The sequence below is a fragment of the Molothrus ater genome, chromosome 1 (genome assembly GCF_012460135.2).
Source record: "Molothrus ater isolate BHLD 08-10-18 breed brown headed cowbird chromosome 1, BPBGC_Mater_1.1, whole genome shotgun sequence".
In the NCBI taxonomy this organism is placed as follows: domain Eukaryota; kingdom Metazoa; phylum Chordata; class Aves; order Passeriformes; family Icteridae; genus Molothrus; species Molothrus ater.
Genome location: NC_050478.2, coordinates 26,118,488 through 26,138,743, shown reverse-complemented (window position 1 = coordinate 26,138,743; position 20,256 = coordinate 26,118,488). Strand labels below are relative to the sequence as shown.

Sequence of the window (20,256 nt, the reverse complement as noted above, 5' to 3'; positions counted from 1 at the left end):
ATTTCATTAAAATTCTAGAATCTTGTATGAAATTATCAAGGCAGATATTGACTTAAAGACTTAAAGACTTAACTTGTGACTTCAGGATGTCTAGGGGTATCATTACATCTGAATTGTTCCTTGCTTCCTAAATGCATTCTGTAAAAGGAATTGGAAAGTCACATTATCAAAAAAGATGATCTCTCGCTATGATGCCATGGTTGAAGCATTATGAAGTCCAGAACTGTATATCACAACTTCAGTGGGAATAGAGGGGAGTGATAGAAATAAATTTTACTTAAATCCAAAATGGAAATAAATAATTTCCTTTTTTTTTAAGTGAATGGACACCACTAAAATGATTGCACTGAAATTTCTCACAACTGGAAATTTTAAAATCACTGTTTGTGGCTGTGTTTCTGAAAAGTATCACAAATATACAGCTATGCAGAAATATACTTGGAAAAATCATGGTGCCTGTTTTATATCAGAGATTCAAAGGTGGGTCACAAGTCCATTCCGTTCTTACAACCATGAATTCATGTAATTGCTGGGACAAGGAACTCTTCAGCTGTATAATTATCAGAAAAGTTCCAACCTAGATCATGAAAGATGAAAGTACAATATGGAATCATGAAATGCATTGGGGATGAAGGGGTAAAAGGTGTAAAGTAAAAGTAAATATGCCCACTTTTTTGCAGTGGTGAACATGGCATCTAGTCTTTTTATCACAGTTATTCTTAAATCACTGTAAGTCTTGTGATAAAATAGCGTATATATTTAATTAAATCATAGGTTAACTGTTATATGGCCTTGGGCTAAGACAGGGAGATTCAGATTAGATATTAGAAAAAAGTTTTTCACTGGTAGGGTGGTCAAGCACTGGGATAGTTTGCCTGGGGAAGTGGTGGAGTCACCATTCCTAGAGGTGTTTAAGAGGTGTCTGGATCTGGAACTGGGTGATGTTGTTCAGTGGATGTGAGGTTACTGTGCTACTGCCAGGTTGACATTCATACTTGATGAACTTGGCTCTGAGTAATATTAATCATTGCCAGTTGAAGAGAGTTGTTTATATTCCTTTATAAAGACATCAAATCCTTATTTGTTGGTCCCTTCTCCAGCTATGAACAGCATAAAAAGTATCACCATTCCTCAAGATGTGTGGAGTGAATTCTATTCATGGTGCTAGTAAAGGGGGTTTATTGGTAGCATCTTTTTGTGAGGGGATATGATCTGTGTTGTGTTAGTGGAAATTATAAATTAATAATAAATTTGACAAAAGGCCTGTGGTACTGTGAAATAGCTAAGACCAGGATGTGAAGTTCTAATAATTTCATTATATTTAATATTACTAATTATACAATTGAATGTCGAGTAATAGATTATCTTATCTTAGGCAAAACCAAACTGATAAATAGTTCTCCCTATTCTTGTGTTTCTGGCAATTCCAGGTCAGATCAGGGCTGCCATGTAAACTAAAAGTGTCTTATTTCCATCAAGTCATCTCTGTTGTCACAAAAATTGTCAGAATTAGGTAGATTGAATCTAAGGTCCAAGTTAGTGAAAAACAGAACCCTGCAGAGTAGCTGTCTTTGCAAGTAACAACACACAATTAGGGCAAATCATGCTTACACCAAATTTTGTATGAATTTTTTTCTTGGATCTACATGTTTTATTTGTGTTATAGTGTGATATTGTCCACCAAACCTGGCTGCTCAGAGTAATGCTTGTCTAACACTCTGTCAGGATAATAAAAAATTGAAGAGTTAAAAACATCTGGTAAAAAAAATAATCTGTATTTTTAACTTTAAAATAGGTAGGCTTCTTTTTGATAGATTTGTGTGTTAGTCATGTTGAATGAAATGTTTGTTGTTCTATGCAGAGTGAGCAGCTGTATCTTGTGCAGTGTATGAGTGGTGCACCAAAGCAAGCATTATCCAACAAGATGTAACATCTCTGATTTACTTCTCTTTATCCACACCAGACATAGTAAAGAGTGCACTGGAAAAAAAAGAAACTAAATACATAAACATTTCTTCTCATTCCCTGATTTTTTTTCCTATATTACAGTCTGATTTTTTAATTTTTGCATAACATCTTGGTAGTAAAGGTGCCACAAGGAAAAAGAATTCACTTGAATTGAAAGAATTCCCCTAGAACTTAGTTCATAAAATGGAAAAGCTTCTGTTTTTTCTGTTTTTTTCAAATGCAATGTAAATGCACTGGCTACCTCTTATACAACCCCCCCCCCCCAAAAAAAAAAAAAAAGCAGCACAATCTCTGCATATAAAAAATGAACATTTATTTGATAAAAGAGGCTCATAAATTTACACACTAGTTAATTTGAAATTCCTTTGAGGATCATTATATAGGAATGTTCCACTCATCTGAATCAAAGCTCTGTTCTCTCTGCTTTCAGAAATGGCTCACATATGTGCACACTGCTAGACAGGAATTTTATGTATCAGAGGTCAAATTCACATGAAAACAAAACTGAAACATGTGGGATGCATTCAGTCTTGGCAGAACCCTGTGTTCTGTAGCATTAAAACAGAAGCACATAATGTCAGAATATAATAAAAAATTGATTTAAGAGCACTGTTGCCAACTAGGAGGTGAGTTACAGACATTGAAGAGCAAGAGCCCAGCACTAGAAATCAAGCAAGTAACTGGATAGCAGAAAGATTATTGAAATCCTTAGCAAAGTCCCTCATGTATGAACATCTGGGGTGGATCCAGTTGCAATATAAACAACTTTTGCAGCTCGGGGCTTGCGTATTTGAACTAAAATATGGAAAGTAGAGATGCAATACCTTTTTTAAAAATATGTTATTCTTACAAATACTGTTATATCCATTAACTCTCACTAAAGAGAGTATTGCAGTGTCTGCTGTTTGTTTCAGTATCAAACACACATCCTTCACAGTAAATGAGGTATATATATTGGAAAATCCAAGATTTACTTTTCAGTTGACCACTAGGCCATTTAATGTTGTTTTTCTTGATAAAAGGTACAGAATAGACATTGGAATTCTGCACTTTACAATGTCTTGACTCAGCTCTTTATTTCTTGCTTCAGCAGTGTTTTTCTAGTTCACTGTTTTACTGATGGTGTCAAGCTTGTCTACAAGCACAATACAGGAAATAAATTAGACCTCATCAAAGAATAGTATTAATCGTTTTTGAAATTAATTCCCTGAAGGACCATTTATTATGATACTTTAGGAAAAAGAACTGCTCCACTTCACAACTCATAAAGCAAAAGAAAAGTCTTTTTCTTTAAACCAAGAAATACAGAAACTGTGAGGATTACTATAAAGCTCTACAAAAGAGCTTTTCAATGGCACATCTGGAATTAACTAAGCATGTGAGGCTAAAATTCAATCCTTCACCTGCAACGACCCTGTGGAAGACTCTGTTACCCATGGGAGGAAGAGGCAGATGACTTCAGGTCACCCTTGGGCTGTTTTTGGTCAGGGCTGGTCTAAGAGCAGGTTTTAGGTGTACTGGGTACTGGGCCATAAGGAATCATTTATGTTTGGTAACCTCCCATTCAGTTTCCACTACAGCAGCTCACAGGCTGTTTCACAGGCCACAGTATTCCAGAATCTCCTAAAAAAGTACCTTTTAATGCAGTATCTGTATTTCTTAGCTCTGATATCTCTGGCAGATTTCAGAGAGAGGCTTGGACAGGGAAAGCTTTGGCTGCTCTGCACAACTTCTGCTCATGAAAAGCTGGTCTACAAACAGCTTAAAATTATTGAGGTTGTGGGGACACCGAGAACAAATAAATATTCCTTTGATAATAGAAGGTACTAGGTAGGAAGAGGGATACATTGCCAATGTCTTGGCTCTTTGCATTGGCAAGGAAGGTCTGATAAAAATCCCTTAGGTTATCTGAGGGAAAAATTTCCTCCCAGCTGAACATGGCACTTAATTTTACCCAATTACCCTGAAACAGCAATTTAAAGCTAAGAGCATCTATATACCTTGCCTATGTCCTGACTCAAACTGGCCAGTCTCTAGTGCTTTGGATGAAACAGGAAAGAAATTCAAAAGCTAAATGTTACATCAGGAAGAAGAGTATTATAAACTTAGTCTGAGCCTTAGCCTTTGTAATCAGAGTTCCCACATCTCCAAATCCTTCATACCTGAGCGTAGTTTGGGCCCTAGTATGTTTGCATAACTAGAGACTGAACCTTGGGAATTGCACCTAAATGCAGTCAGTATGACTGCACACATTCTTCCCAGAATATAAAGAAAATCAGTAGAAGATTCTGGGGTTTTTTTTTTCCTTTTTAATCTGTTTGATATGCTGTTTCATTTCACCTAACACAACTCAAGTGACATCTGTGATTTGTGATTTATACTTGCACCTCTGTCCTAGATCGAATGCTCCCTCTGCAGGCACAACCCTTTCTACAGCTTTTCCAAGTGCAAAAATAAGTACAATTAATGAGTTTGTATAATGATTTCTTTTTAATTTTGTCTAGAAATACCATTTCTTCTGCTTTGTTTTTAATATATTGGATGATCAACAGCTTCTCAGTGCACTTCTTTATTTGCACTTGCCTGCAGAGGAATAGGTTTAGGAATATCAAACTACACACAAATCAGAATAACCAGCATCTCTAACTTATTAGTTATAGGCTACTTTTTTCTTTTCAAGGAATGGATGGGACTTTTCTAGTAATCATGTGTTGAATGTGTGCCTATTCCCTCACTTGTACAATCACAGTCTGAGGAAAACAAAACTGCCTCATGTGTCCCTGTGCATTCCCTTTATCACTGATGTCCCCTGACTCCCCACCTCCTTTGCTGGGTTTTTCTGCAGCACGAGGGGAAACACCAGGCTCTCTGTTACTCTCATTTTCTCCTTACCAGAGGGCTGCTACCTTTTCTCTGCCTGATGGTTGAGGGATGAGTTCTCTCTGGATTTTCTTTGTTCTTCAGTAAAAGCATAAATTGACAATGTCAAAAAGTTGTCTCCATTACCTAGCTTCCAGTTATCACCAAAACTGTTGAAAATTAATATGGTCAAGGCCTGTACATTTCTGATCAATTTGGCTGAAATCAACCGATGAGTTCAAAATACTCTGGAAGAAAAAAAGAGAACAAACACAGACAAGTAGAAGCACAGGCAGAGTATATCACTAAAGCCTTATTTCCTTCATTTCCTTCAGAAATCAAGCTAAATGTATGTACATTAGTGCTTTTTTTAAACACGAATGGGTGCTATAATCTATATTGATGCTATTAAAATTCATTCTGTTTACATAAATGCCTAAATTTGACAGTTCTGGAAGTGATGAATTTCTCTAGCCAGAACAAGCACAGTATCAGTTCAGAGCATCATGACCATGGTTCCACTAGTAAGCTCCCTGTCCATCCTGCATGCTGCTAGTGTGATCACTGCAAAATATGATGGGAAAACAGAGGTGTTTCCAAATGGGTTTGCTTTTTAGTTTGTTTGGGTTTTTTTGTTTGGTTGGTTTTTTGCTTTTTTTGGTTTTTTGATTTTGTTTTTGTAGCTGATAAGCCTGCAAAGTAGAGTCCTAACTCTGTTGGTGGTTTTGATCGCATGGATGTTTGCTAGGGAAGTAATGTTCTTCACCTAGAGCTTAAATGATGTGGGTGCTTGTATTTTGGGCTTTTTTATTTTCTATTTTTTAATACCTATCTGTAAGCAGCTGTATATTTATGTAGCATTTGTTTGGCTTGTTTTTTAAACGCCGTGGTTTGACTGCTTCATAAGCGGATGGCAGATGTAACATTTGCTAGGTGATAAGTGACATTTCTGTGACTATTTTCAGGGAGACCGTGGATTCAAAGGCGATCCTGGGCCCCCAGGACCTCCAGGATGGGGACACATGGGTCCCAAGGTCGGTATGATGCCATGTTGAAGTTTTTTGTGCTCTTTTGTGATACTGGCAGCCAGATCCTGATCTCTCAGGTGCCAAACAATCTTCATCAGTTATTGATTTACATTGGTGCAGCTTCAGGAGAAATCAAGCATGTAAACATGGTGACTAACCATACACTTCTACCAACTGGATTAGGAAGAATACTAATGGGATGAAAATTGCATTTGCAGCTAAACTTTATGAGATTACATCTGGAGATTGAACAGAGCTATCAGACTGGTAAATTAGCTAAATGATGCATTTCTTCTGCTTGTATCTATCCTGTTTCCAAGATATTATTTTGTGCTGGAAAATACATTAAATGTGAATTTTATGTGTGCAATTTTTGCTCAATCAAATTAAATCCAATTTATTTTGTCATTAAAACCATTAGGAAAGAAATATGAAAACAAAAATTAATTCCATAAGCAACCAGCATGCAACATCTGGGCAATTTTTTCTTCCATCACTAAAGTGATTTACAATTTTAAAAAGACATACTGATAAGAAAAAAAATTCAGTACTTGCCTGGATTTCTTTATTACAGGTTTCTCTATCAATTTTTTTACAAAGGCAATGAGGAGAAACATTGTGTATATTTTCCCACTTTCTGATAATTTAGGATACACCTTTGTAACTTTTTCCACAATAGCAGAGAGTAACAGGACCCTCCAGTGCCATTTTGTATAAACTAGTATCCGAATGAAGAAACATTGCTATTATAACTCCAGATATGCAATAAACAACAGGGCATGAGTACTTTTTCAGGATGGGTCTGATTTTACCTTGCTTAGCCTGCTTGAAAAGAGTAAGTTTGGACTGAGTGTCAAAATCCTAGTGTGACATTATGTGCTCTTTCCACAAAGCCTGTGAGAAGGAAAGGGATTGCTGAGAGAACTGAGATTGTTCAGCTGGGCAAAGAGAAGGCTTTGTGGTTGAGATGATCTATATATATATATGCATATGTATATGTATATGCATATGTATATGTATACATGTGTGTAATAAATATATATGTATGAATAGTATTTTTTGCAAGAGATTTTGTGAAAACTTGTGACAAACTTTTTGTCTCCACAGATGATAATGGTGACTTTTCAAACATCACTAACATCTAGAAGTTAAATATTTAGAACTATAAATTTATATTTCATGATGACCAAGTTTTCTTGTACTTCGGCCTAAATATTCAACATATACAAAATCTAGGTAATATAGATACCACTGAATGATTTCCACTTACTGTACTGGAGCACAGTGATTATTTATTATAAGACAGTAATCAAAAGTCCAAGCTGAGTTTGACAGAAACTTTTATGAAGCTTGATCAAATTTTGAAAATTTTTTCAATTAAAAATAAATTTTTAGAAAAAGGAAAATCAATCATTTAGTTTTGATGTAATCAGAAAGATATACTTCACTTGGTCACTTTGAAATGTTAGATTAGCCTGCCTACAAACACAAGGGCTCTACCTGGCTTTGATTGTGTTGATAGAAATCAGCACATGCTGCTTTGGCTTTTCTGTCATCCCTTCCCACTTAGGATTTTCTGAATGACTGGTGCTCCTAGAACTGTGGCACCTCAGGGGCTTGGCATATGCCCACAGTGCCAAAGAACTAGCTAAAATACCTGGCAGATTTACTTACACTAGGTTTTACAGCTCTGGTCCTTTGTGCCTCTGCTGTTGTGCCTCTCTTTTGTGACTGCATGAAGCTGTTCTGTTAACATGGTTTCTGTTGTCTTCTATGCAGGGAAAAATGAGGAAAATATCACTCTGTGCCATGAGTAAATTTTATTCTTTAATTATTTTCAAATTAATTGTTCCTTTGCTTTCCTGAGAATTTGCCAAGGATAATTACTAAGACCCACAGTAAGAAACCATAAACCAAAGAAGAATCAGACCTAGAATCCTTGACCTGGTTTAACTTCTTTTGCTTGCGGTGACTTTGGGATTATTTCCTTAGTGTTACCAGGAGTTTACCTCCCAGTCATTCTTTTCTTGCTTTTTTTTGCTGACTGTTATAGGGTATTATGGGACGTGATGGCTTGCCTGGTCCCCCTGGCCCCCCTGGCATCAGCATACAAGGAGACAAGGTAATTCAGGTTAATGTGATATCTGTTGAGTTTCTTCCCAAACTGTTTCTTAAAGAGATTCATTATCTTCTTTCTGTCTTTGCCACCAAATCAGTGAACTCCTGGAAATATTAATTTTACACTTAATTTTTGTATTAATAAGATATGCAATATTTTCTTTATTTGCTGGATTTTCAGTATTGTTTGGATCCAATTGCTCTCCTATTGTTCTAGTTATTAAAAATATATTTTACCTGGAGACAAAAGGCTTATCTCTGCCACATCTTATTGATTCACTTAGATCCATAGTTTTCTCTGGGTTGCACTTATAAAAGGCAGTAACAGAGACGTACTGTGGCAAAGTAAGTTAAACACATGTCGGAATATAAATGAAATGAGGCAGTCACCCACATACTCTTAATTGGGTTTTTAGTCACCCAGTTCCAGCCACGAGTTGTCTCCTTAAAAGGAGAAACATAAACATATTCTGAGCATTCAATAGTTAAATTGCCTTATCATATATGTATGGAAAAATTTATTAAAACTGGAGGCTCCAGTGGAGAACAACCCAAGTTTCTCCAGTTTTCCTTAAATCAATGTGCTTAAAATTGAGCATATGATTAAATATTTCCCTGGATCAAGAGTATTGTGCTCAGGTCTCCAACTCTAAGTGGTCAACCACCAGTGATTTAGTAAAAGGGTCAATGTTCTAGTTTGGTTAGATATCATACTGTGATTTTGGCTGTAGATACCAAAAACATCAGAGAATGTTTTCACTGGCAAACAGGTCTTCATTGGAAAATAGTGACATTCTGAAGCAAACAAACAAATTTATGAAAATGTATATTGTTTGCAAAATGATTCAGAGGATAATCTTTCTTTGGTCCATTGTGGAATTATTTCATATAAGCTTTACCAGAAAAGCACAGATTCCTTCAGAATTTATTTTGTTCATGACTCGCCAGTTCACTGACACACCATCAAACAAAGGCATGTTTATAATACAAGGCTGTGAAATTTAGGGATGTTGAATAGTAATGTGTCCTGTTTATGAAATGTCTTTGGGTTTGAAAACAAAACTGTAATGATATGATGGATCACACTCAGCTCCTGTTGTTTTTGTAGTATTCCATGGCTTGTGTAGGTACGATCAGTCTTGCCATTTCTATTTTCTTAACAATTGGTTTTAAAAATTATAATTATTTTTATATAATTCTTAGGAACAGCTTATTTCTGAGCAACTTTTGCAATTGTCTTGCTCTGCTAGTGCTAGTGTCCTCCACACACTAATGCGTGTGGACTTTTGTCTGTCTGTTTATCCTTCTATTTCTTCACATATCAAACTTCATTCTTTTTGGCCACTCTTCATCAGAATAAAGTTACTCTGATCTTGCACTTTAGCTACCAATATCACTCCAAATATTTTTTTTATATAAAGAGAGAGATCTTGGTCTGCATATGGTAAGAATGGAATGCCAAAAATGAGTTGGTTTTCAAGTTACTTTATGTTGACAGCTATATTCACAGTGGTTTTTTTTAATGCTTGGTTCCCTTTCAAAACCACAGTCTAGACATTCTTAGATCTGCATTCAGTTCATTTTGGTAATACTGGTGGTCAGGTTTGAATTTATTATGTACGTGAATTAAACTGTCAAAGCCATAAATATTTTTAAATAGCTTCTTGGGTTTTACTAAGTTATAGAATCTGTGATAAACCCTTCTAATGTTGATTGATCCTTGTTGCACAAGTAGAGGAAGGAGGATTTGATTCTGTGGTTGATGTTTTAAAGGATGAAACTCACATGTGTGCTTGTGAGAAATATCAGCTGTCTGGGTATGAGTTTACTTAGAACAGTAGGTCCCATTCAGATTTCATTGCCTGAACACCATCATAACAATGTCAAATGGGCAGTAACAAATGGCAGCAAGAAATCTACCATTTTGTTGGGTCTGACATTTATTACTAGTGAAGGACCACTGGAATACACAGCATATCCTCATTTTGGTTCATATGTATGTGCTCTGCAGAGGAGTTAACCAGGAAGCTGTGGGATGGTGAGTGGAAAGGAGAGACTGTCCCAGTGCTGAACAGCAACCCTTGAAACAAACTGGCACACTGTTTCACTGTGTTTAAAAGCCATTTGCATTAATACCTAAATGAGGGCTCTGAGAAGCTCAACCCTGCTAAAAAGTGACTTAAAGGAAATTAGATTAAATAGCCACTGTGAGTTCCTATAACAGTGCAAAATAAATTGCCTTGAGCATCCCATCACGTTAGGAGTATTTCCTATTTACAGGAAATCCCCCTAGTGGATCAGCTATGGAATTTGATACACCCACTGTTTTTCAGTCTCTAGCATCTACCTAATACTATCTGAACTGCTGCTTCTGTAAGAAACTGGGGAGAGAGGAAGTTCTGCTTCCAGAGGCAAGAGGCTACTGGTTAGCAGGTCAGGGATAGCCTAGCCCTGGTGGCAAGCAGAGCATTTCATTCCCCAAGGTTGGGGCCAGTGGACCAAGAGATACTCACAGGGCAGGGCTGTGAAAGCAGTGCTCCAGTGCAAGCAGAAGCTGTCATCTCAGCAGGATCTCTGTCAGATCTGGAATTTGAACAGGGAAAACCATCCATGGACATGACTTGTCATGCACTGTGTCTTCGAGGAGCTGCATCTCATTACCTAACTCCTGGTGAATTCCCAGCTCATGGGAGCTGGGAGCCCTCGGTACAAGGAAGAGAAGGTTGGCTAAGTGTGCAGTGTGCAGCTGTTTCTCTGCCTGCAGAAATCCATAAACCCCTATCCAGCACAGCAGGAATAGTCAGTGATCAGTCCTGCTGCACTGGTGCACCTTAGGTGAAGGCTGGATAAACTTGGAAATACTTTTGTATTTCTCTGTCCATTATAAGCAATAATAGACTGACCTTTAGACCCTTTTGTGAGCACCAATACAAGCATTAAAAAGATGATAGCAGAAAGATCATAGTTAGGTTTGATATGTGTGGTAACTGCTCCTGATCTCATTGACATTCTCTGGAACTGGTTTTGGTATCTTCATCAGGCACTGCTTTATGCGAATTACGTATGTAATGTGAATTTTTGTGAAGCATTTATGTACCAGGAAATATAATCACTTCTAGCCGTGTTTAAAATGCATACAGCAGTTGATCTATAAAAAATATTTGTTACCCTATTAAATAAAGCAAGAAAGTTTCTGGAAGCCAGAAGCTATGAAGAATTTTCTGTGTATATATAACAGCTGTGTTTTATAGCGTTGTGGGCCCACACATGGATGTGCTTTTTAAGTCTAAGTACATGCAGCAGGGTATGGGTAGCAATCCTTATAAAGAATTTTGAGCTTTGTAACGGGACAGATACTGTCTATTGAATTTTCAGCAGAAAGATGTTTTGCTTTCCACGCTGTGCATAGTAGAGATGTCTTCTCATTTACTTAAGATCAGAAAAAAGAGTCTGCCCTGGAGAGCTCATGAATGTGTATTTCTAGAGAAACTTTGGTTTGGACCACATTTTACTGCTTCTAGACAGGATGAGCCTCTGAAAAGCTAGTTTTGTCTTTCATCTTTTCCGGTGGAATGGCAAATTTTCATTTAATTAATCAGGAATAAATTCTTCATTATATACTTTATAAGATTCTTATTGTGTGTTCTGAATTATAGCCAATTGCTTATTTCTCCAACCTTAGATCACTTTTGTCTTGAAAATTGTATGCTTCATCGCATAGTACATATATGTAAAAGTGAATAGAAACAGCAGAGATTTTACATTAATTTTCAGTTAAACAAAAGTTTCATATTTTGTTCAGGGAGAAAAAGGAAGCAAAGGTTTTCCTGGACCAAAGGGATCAGTAGGAACTGGCCTTCCTGGACAAAAGGTAAATCCTATGGTTGCAGTAAGGAAAGAGAAGGGGGTTTTCTTCCTTTATTGGTTATTTGATGTGACAGGTCTTTGAAGAGAAACAGAAAACAAAGACATTACCTTATAGAGCTAGCATGGTACATACCTACTACTCATTGTCAGCTGTGAAAATCCTAATAGTCATTAAGCATCAGATTATAAGGTAGGATCTAGAATGAGGTCATACCCATTAGCAGGAGAATAATTCTAAGTTATTAAAATTATGCATTCATTTATTTTTCATATTTTTCAGGTATTAAAAATGTCCTTTTATTTGCCTGACAAAAAAAGGAAGGAATTACTTTATGATTAACATCATTTATTGGCTTTGCTTTACTTGACTTGGTTTTTTCTACAATGATTGAAGCCCAAGCTCGAATCTTTCCTTGCTGAATAACTTCCTGGTTGTTATAAAAATTGTGAGAATTTCCTACACTTTAATTCACATCTAACAGTTTGGGAGCTTTCATGTGAATATCAAGCTCTTTCACACAGATTCAAATTCCTGCCTCCTAGTTCTATTTTCACTCACATTCCAAATGCCACAATCTAATAATAGTAACTGGAATATTTTCACTAATAGTCATATTCATCTTGCATATTGACTAATCTTTGTGACCCAATGTAAATCTCTCCAAATACTCACTTTTTTGTTTGCTATTAATATAGGATACTTGACACAGATGATAAGGAATGGTTTAGTTCAGCAGGTTTTGTATATGTACCAAAAAGATCAGGTTTTAGTATATTTAAGAGTAAGAAAGTAGCAACACCATCACAGCCAGCAAATCATATTTGCTTTCCTGTTGTTATTAATGCTGACATTAACTTTGGTGATGTTAGATTCAATTCATGGACAGGTAATGGAAAGTAAAATCCTTTGCTGGACATTATGATTTTGTGAAATAGAATAAGAACTCTCTTCCAACACCTTACTTAGTTGAAACTGGGTTTCTTAATGCTGTGGAGAAGCTGTTTACAATTTTCAGATTTACACCACTTTGAATAAGATCAGAATCAGACTCATAAAGTCAAAAAGATACTTTAAAACTGGTAACAATCATCAGTGAAGGCTATAACACAGGAGTTACCTGTGTGATTCCCTTGGCTGGGCAATGATGAGGAATAACATCAAAATGGACAGTAATCTAGATAAATTCATAAGCTTTAAAATTTCAAGTGAAATGTAAGCTGGCTAGTAATTTCCAGAGAAAAGAAGAAAATCTGTCCTGCACAATTTTCTTCTTGAAAAAAGGGTCTAATTTAGAAGCTGAATCTTATGTACAATATTTCATACCTGCATTATGTGAAAATTGTCTCATAATGCAGAACCCACTCACTTTTTTTTTTGGAAGTCAAAAAGGTCTAGTCAGTTGAAGGGAAAACTGCAAATTTACTTCTAAATGTGAATCATTGTATTTTCCAATGGATTTAACAGCCCAAGCATGCCTCTTCATTTGTCCTGTGAAAGCTCACAGGTTTTTGTTTGGCTTTTATGCAGAGCTGGTGTGTTTCAGCACAGTGGCTGATCTGAGGCCGTTATCTCTCCTTAAGTATAAATTAGCATAGGTCCAGTATAAACATTGGTTTAGAGCAGCAAACATTATATATTCTTGCAATTTGCATACAGATGTCTTTACTCCCCCTCCAGAACTAAGGTAACTTTTCACAGAAATTTCTTAAAGATGCTTTTACTGCCCATTTTGCTTTCCTTGAGAGCCTGCTTTCAGATATTCTCCTTATAATACATACAGCAGAAATTATTAATTAAAAAAACAACCAAAAGAGCCAGAAAATTTATCTGTAAAGCTCATTGAAACTTCCTTCCAGCTCTGACAATCAACAAAACTGGAGCTATGACTGTATTTAATACAGTTGTTTTCAATTAGGGAGACTATGGAGATAAAGGTGATACAGGGAGCAAAGGTGCCAAAGGAGAGATTGGAGACCCAGGACCTCCAGGGCCAAAGGTAAAACACATTTTCATGTTACTTAAATTTACAGAGTAGAAACTAGGCAAATTTGGCTTTTGTTAAGTATCTCACTCTACACATTTCTAGGGATCTGGGGGAAGAAAAGGTGAACCTGGTCTTTCGGTAAGTAGGTAAATGAATTATTTGAAGCAATAGCAGTTTATCTGGGAAAACTATTTAAAGGTTATGTGATCTTACACGAGGCTGTTTATGAGAGATTGCACTGCCTGCATTATTATAAGTAAATAAATATTTCAGCATTCTTAACACTAGAACACAAACCAAATGAATACTCTTTTTCAGAGAGAAGATGTTATCAGACTTATCCATGAAATATGTGGTAAGCAATCCAGTATGGAAAAAAATGTAGTTCTAATAAAACACAGTGAATATATATTGACCGAACTTGATTTTTCCTCTGCATGTTTGTGTATCAGGATACTATTGATATGAAAACAATGCTCACTATGTTGCAGAGCTATACCTGAAGTAATTTGGTCCAGATCTGTTTCTGTGCTCAGTACCAGTAACTAGAAATTAATTCATTAATTGAGTTTTAACTGACTAAATCTGATATGTGAGTCCAATTCATTTTTGAAGGTTGTGTCTCATAAAATGTCTGAAATGGTTTTTCTTCTAGGTTGTGGTATCAAATGTAAAACAACGCCACTGGAACTAGTATTCGTCATTGACAGCTCAGAAAGTGTTGGACCAGAAAACTTCAATATTATCAAAACCTTTATGAAAACATTCATTGACAAGGTTTCAGCCAACCACGCTACAACCCGCATTGGCATTATCAACTTCAGCCACAGAGTGGACCTGGTGTCTTCTCTGAAGCAATACACCAGCAAGGAGCACCTGAAATCAGCTGTTGACGAGATGCCCTACCTAGGAGAAGGCACATACACAGCTTCTGCCATCCAGGAAGCCATCCACTTATTCCAGGCAGCGCGCCCCGCCGTGAGGAAGGTGGCTGTTGTAATAACGGATGGACAGGCGGACAATCGGGATAAAGTACGGCTGGACACCATAGTAAGAGAGGCCCATGCTACAAATATTGAGATTTTTGTCATTGGGATTGTACAAAGGACTGATCCTCATTTTGATGACTTCCTGAAAGAAATGCAGCTCATTGCAACAGACCCTGATGAAGAACATGTTTATCAGATAGACGACTTCGTAACGCTTTCAGGTAAAAGAAACTAGTTCAGTAAGAGGAAGCTGGAAAGAATGTTTGGCCTCTCCCATGGCCAGGCAAGGCAGCCTGCTGAGTGGCAGCTTTTATTTCTCTTTTGGATAAAGCTTGCTCTTGTTTCGCATCATCTTTGGCCAAATGAAACCTTTGCCTAATTTTTTACCTCTTCCAGAGGCAATAAACCACAATTAACATCAGTTTTCTAAGCCCAGGTCTTCTTTGGGGTACTCATCTTCTGTGAGAGATTGCATCAGCCTTGCTTCACAGTCCTTTTGTGCTTGGCCATAGTTTCATCCTAGAGAGATGCAGGTTTCCATCCACTTTGACATAGCATCTCAAACTCTCTCTTTCTTTTGGGTTTTGTGAGTCTTAGAATCCCTCCACTTTCTTTTGCAAGGACTCTTTCTCTCTTTTTTTTTTCTGAAAGCCATAAGGAAACCTGTGTTTTCACCCTAGTTTCAGGGAAAAAATGGTAAAACCACAAACGAAGGGAATGGGATATGATAGACATGGTATGTTTCAATGTATGTGGCTTGAAAAATATCTGTGGCTACGGGTGAATTCAGGAGATTTCCAGGGGAAATCTATAATGACCCATAAAAAAAAAAGGGTCACTGATCTAGACTAACTGTAGACCAGCCTATACTTTTCCTGAGCATCAACTTATTTTGCTATGCTGAGATTGTAAATGAAGTTAAGTCTGGATTGAAGGCATTAACAAAAATCCAAGCTAAGGTCTGGTTCCCGCTGGGATTAAATTTAAGGCTTTGACTCAGACTCCAGCATTCAACATAAAAATATTCCCAGTCCCTGGTGTTTTTTGGTTTTACAAATAAGTAGAAAACTGTCACCCAGTTTTTCTTTTTCTTTCTTATGTGTAAACACTTCCTTTCATTCACCCTCATTTTTTAACTGTTATTCTCTTTTCTGCTATGACTTCTACTTCCTAGAGGGACTTGGTATTTTTATCTGTTTTTTCTTAAAAGAACAGCATGTCACTAAAATAAAATAATTCAGAGACTCTGTTACTTTACTACTTATCATTTGTGTTTTGATATAACTACAGAAGATGGTCTTTCACAAGTCACTGTAATTAAACCTTAAGGACTAATACTGCACTAAAAGCTTGTTCTGAATCATTGTGACTTCTTTTCATTACCCTTTAAAAATGTCATTATTTCATTAATCTTTTCAGTTCTTGAAAATAAACTGATCACAAAAATCTGTGAGAACGAGTCTGCAATATACACCAGAAATTACAATATTTTATCTCCTTCTCCAAGTCCGGAACCTGAAATTGCCAGGAAAGATGCTAATAGCCTGTTACCTAAAACAACCACTTCAGAGATTGATATACTTCCTACAAAAGGATCTAGTAACCCAGTGAGTAAACTAGTAACAGTTGTCACATGTTTTAAAAATATGTGTCTTTATTTGAATTTGAATATTTTGCCATCTTTATTTAACCATTTATTCACATTTTAATATGCAAATAACGTGTCATTTGACATTTCTATTGTGGCAAGTGCACAGTAGATAAGACATTTATTTATATGCAAGCTGATTAGATTAGTTAGTAAAATCCTTCTTGTCATGGTCACACACTTTCCAGGTTGTTCCCAGCCATATTTCCAAGTTATTAAGCCTTTGGTGTTCTTTCACTTTCCACATTGGGCTGTACTTCTAGGAGTCCTTATTTGTTACTCTTTGTTCTCCAGCTTTAAATTTCTCCTGACCTGCATTGAGGTTCTTCCCTCCAAAACAGTGCTGCTACACAGACAGGACAGGGAGAGCTTTGATGCAAAAGATGATATTTTCTGCAGGTGTGGATCACCTTCGCTCCCTTATTAGGTGTCCAGTGTTTTTCAGCCACTGTTGGAGCATCAATTAGGACATTTGTCAACTATTTAGGGCATTTTTATTGCTTTGCCTAAAATAGTCGATAAAAACTTGGAGCTTTACAAAATGAGCTTTGCTTGCCCTTATAACCAGATGGATAAACTGTTTAAAATATATGATCTACAAACCTCTGTAGCTGCATGGAATGGATATAACAGATTGGTTATATCCATTGAATACTGGTATTCAAATATTAATTGAATATAGATTACAGCTAATTAAATATTACTGTCTTACTGTGGAGGAGCCAATGCATTATCCACTATTAATCCTTTGACATTGTTTATATAATATCATTCCTAATTAAATAGTTCACTTTCAAAATCTAGATTAATATTTCCATAAATAAGAGCTCCTTTGGTAAGTGTGATTAATTTAGATTTTGGGCTTATAATACATCTAGACAGATCTGTGACACACTGAGGGTCAGTTTTGAAATTCTGTATTATTAAGAAAAATAAATGTAAACCTAGATAGATGCTGATTTTATAAAACATGTGATAAGAATCAGAAAGGATTCTTAGGTAGGTTCATAGATATATTAGATAGGATTAGATGCTCACACACTTGGTTCTGGCTGGCTGTTGTTATGGATAAATCTTCAAACTGTTGAATTACTATAATAAACAGAATCTTTTTGTAGACCTAGAGAAGAAATGCAAAATTCAAAGGACTAGATGAATTGTCTGCATCTTTACATTCCACCTAGACTGAGTTCCAATCACTGAAGAGTTTTCTTAAATTGACTTTGCCAGTGGTGGCCTGTAAATGGGAAGATATGGAATAGTATCAAATTCCTTTCTGCTCTCAGTAGGTAATCAATGTCTGATTAAGGCAGTTGTTTGTACTATACTGTACTAGGGACCTTGCAAATCTTCTTGAATATACCAAAATATTAGCCAAATCTTTAGATAATAGTTGCAATTTGAAGAGTGGGGTTGACTGCTTAACACTTCTGTCAAGGTAAATTCTAAAATTCTAATTATTAGCAACTGGCTGTTAACCAGAAATAGGAGACATTGAAGATGTCAGATCATGCCCAATGAGTGTACTAGATGTTAAGCAGCAGTGACTTACCCAAAAATTCCTCCCATTTTTTGTTTTATTTGTATTGCAGACTAAGTAGTGACTGGAATTTAGCTTAAATTGAATGAATTCAGCTTAGTGGCTAAATCAGAGGCATTACTTTCCCTTTTCATTATGTTCTCATGGTCAGAAAATTATGGCTCCATACTAAAAAATCACAGTAACCAATCTGCTTTTAATAGTGTTTTTTCACATGTTGCTTAGCAAAAGTTTCCTGCATAATTCTATCACTTGTTTTTTTAATTTTTTTTTGTCATAGTATAATGCCCAGACAGAATTTTAAGATTTTGACTCCTTTTGCAGCATAGTCCATCGCAATCCACATACACTGAACCTCTGCCATCTGCTCAGGACCACAACGTGACCGCCTCTCCTCGCAGACAATCAATACTTCCCCCAGTTTATGACATGTCTGAAATCAGACCCCTGAGCCCAGCTGTCAATCCTTTTGTTGGTAGAACTGCTACTGAAGATCACCAGCCAGCTGCGTGGCAAGCAGAGGTCGCAAGAACCCAAAAAAGTGAGTAATAAATTCTGTCTGCAGGTTCTGGGTAGCAAGTCTGTACCAAAAAAAAAAAAAAAAAAAAAAAAAAAAAAGATGAGCAAACCCCACTTCCAATATAATTTAGATTTTATTACTTTTTGTTTTTCTGGGTGCTCTGTCTACAGACATCACACACAGTCAGAGACAGATTTTTGGACTGAGATGATACCCTTGTGTACCAATTGCATGCTTAAGTATTTAAATAGCAGCTTGATTCTTGCATCAGGATTTAGGCAGTCTTGCTTCCAACTAATCCTTTATTTTTTTAGGCCTGTTCAGGTAAGTCATTAATGGAAGTGAAATTTGGCCAGGCACTACAAGAAAGAAAACAAAAGGGGTGCTTTTCTTACTGAAGGAGGCACTTCTAAGATAACATAACTTATTCCCAGAATCCAAGCTAACTTTTACTGATGCACTTTCAGATCCAAGGTGCTTGGAACCTATGAAACCAGGAGATTGTTGGAACTATGTGGTGAAATGGTATTATGACAAGGCTGGCAATTCTTGTGGCCAGTTCTGGTATGGAGGTTGTAATGGTACCAACAATAGATTTGAAACAGAAAAAGAATGTCAAGAAACCTGTGTTGATTGATGAATAAGTAAGTTGTCTCCTTCTGGTCCTCCCTCAATCACCTCTTTTCTTGCTTATGTTTTATTTTACATTAATCAAAACACAGTCTTCCTTTTCAACTCATAGCTTGTACAGTCAATATCACAAGGTCCTTCTGCAATTTCTTGCAGTCGCTTCTTTTCTTTACTACTTTACTACTGATACTTAACTACTTTAGAGGGACACAATATTGTCACCAACTCCAACTTTGTCACCACCCTATTTACTCACTTCTCTAGATCACTTATCTTAAGTAGGACAGACTGTGGCATTCATCTTTCAGTGACATCTCTCCACTGACTCTTTATCCCAGTTTTAGTTTTATTCTTTTCACAACTTACAAGGCTGTTCCTCTCAAATCTATGACTTTCCTTTGGGGAGGGACCTTGCATTTTGGAAATCCAGTCAGACTGTACTGGCTATCTTTGATACATCTGTTTAGTGAGCAAGGCATGGCCTTCAGAGAGGTTTCTCATCAGTAGTGCATAACTGCCTTTACAAAAGCCATATAACTTATCCCAAATAACTTGCATTAAATACTCTATTTCAACTTTCAGTATAGGAAAATTTTATTGAGCTGCAGAGTGTGTTTTTCAAAACTTTTCAGGAAGATTAAACAATTTCTTATTCATTCTAGAAATTACTTCTCTTGGGAACTCTTGAAGCTGGAAGTTCGTGTGTACTGAGGAAGAACTGACTGAGAAGAATCCAAAATAATGTGTTAGCTTGAAATTATTACTGCTGTGCTTTATTGCTTTCCTCACTACTGTCTGCACATTAGCCAAGTTCCTGCATAATGTATGTTAACTGCAACACCATAGCAATAACTTGAAGTCACACATACACACGCACAGGGACATACCTTTTCCCTCTGAATTTACAGTAACTTGATACTACTGAACATGGGAATAATGAGATTCTATTTTTAGGATTAAAATATCAAAAGTGTTTACACTTGGTTTTTAATGGCCAAGGTCTCTTAGTCTCATGGAAGAATAAAATATGCTCTAGATTTAAACAATAGTAAGTAGTTCCTGAAATTAGCACTATTAATACAGCATTTAGAGACATGAATAAAG

General features: G+C 36.4%; 1 protein-coding gene across 1 annotated transcript in view; it reads left to right on the top strand.

Moving 5' to 3' along the window:
• The window catches only part of COL28A1 (collagen type XXVIII alpha 1 chain), a 57,031-nt gene extending 37,020 nt beyond the window's left edge, over positions 1 to 20,011 (top strand). Inside the window, exons 26-36 of the mRNA XM_036406884.2 lie at positions 5,793 to 5,861; positions 7,909 to 7,977; positions 11,776 to 11,844; positions 13,757 to 13,837; positions 13,928 to 13,963; positions 14,144 to 14,180; positions 14,481 to 15,035; positions 16,234 to 16,421; positions 18,327 to 18,543; positions 18,990 to 19,166; positions 19,815 to 20,011. Coding sequence (XP_036262777.1) covers positions 5,793 to 5,861; positions 7,909 to 7,977; positions 11,776 to 11,844; positions 13,757 to 13,837; positions 13,928 to 13,963; positions 14,144 to 14,180; positions 14,481 to 15,035; positions 16,234 to 16,421; positions 18,327 to 18,543; positions 18,990 to 19,159 — 1,491 coding nt within the window. The 3' untranslated portion in view covers positions 19,160 to 19,166; positions 19,815 to 20,011. The remainder of the gene's footprint in view (positions 1 to 5,792; positions 5,862 to 7,908; positions 7,978 to 11,775; positions 11,845 to 13,756; positions 13,838 to 13,927; positions 13,964 to 14,143; positions 14,181 to 14,480; positions 15,036 to 16,233; positions 16,422 to 18,326; positions 18,544 to 18,989; positions 19,167 to 19,814) is intronic.
• Positions 20,012 to 20,256: the final 245 nt, after the last annotated feature.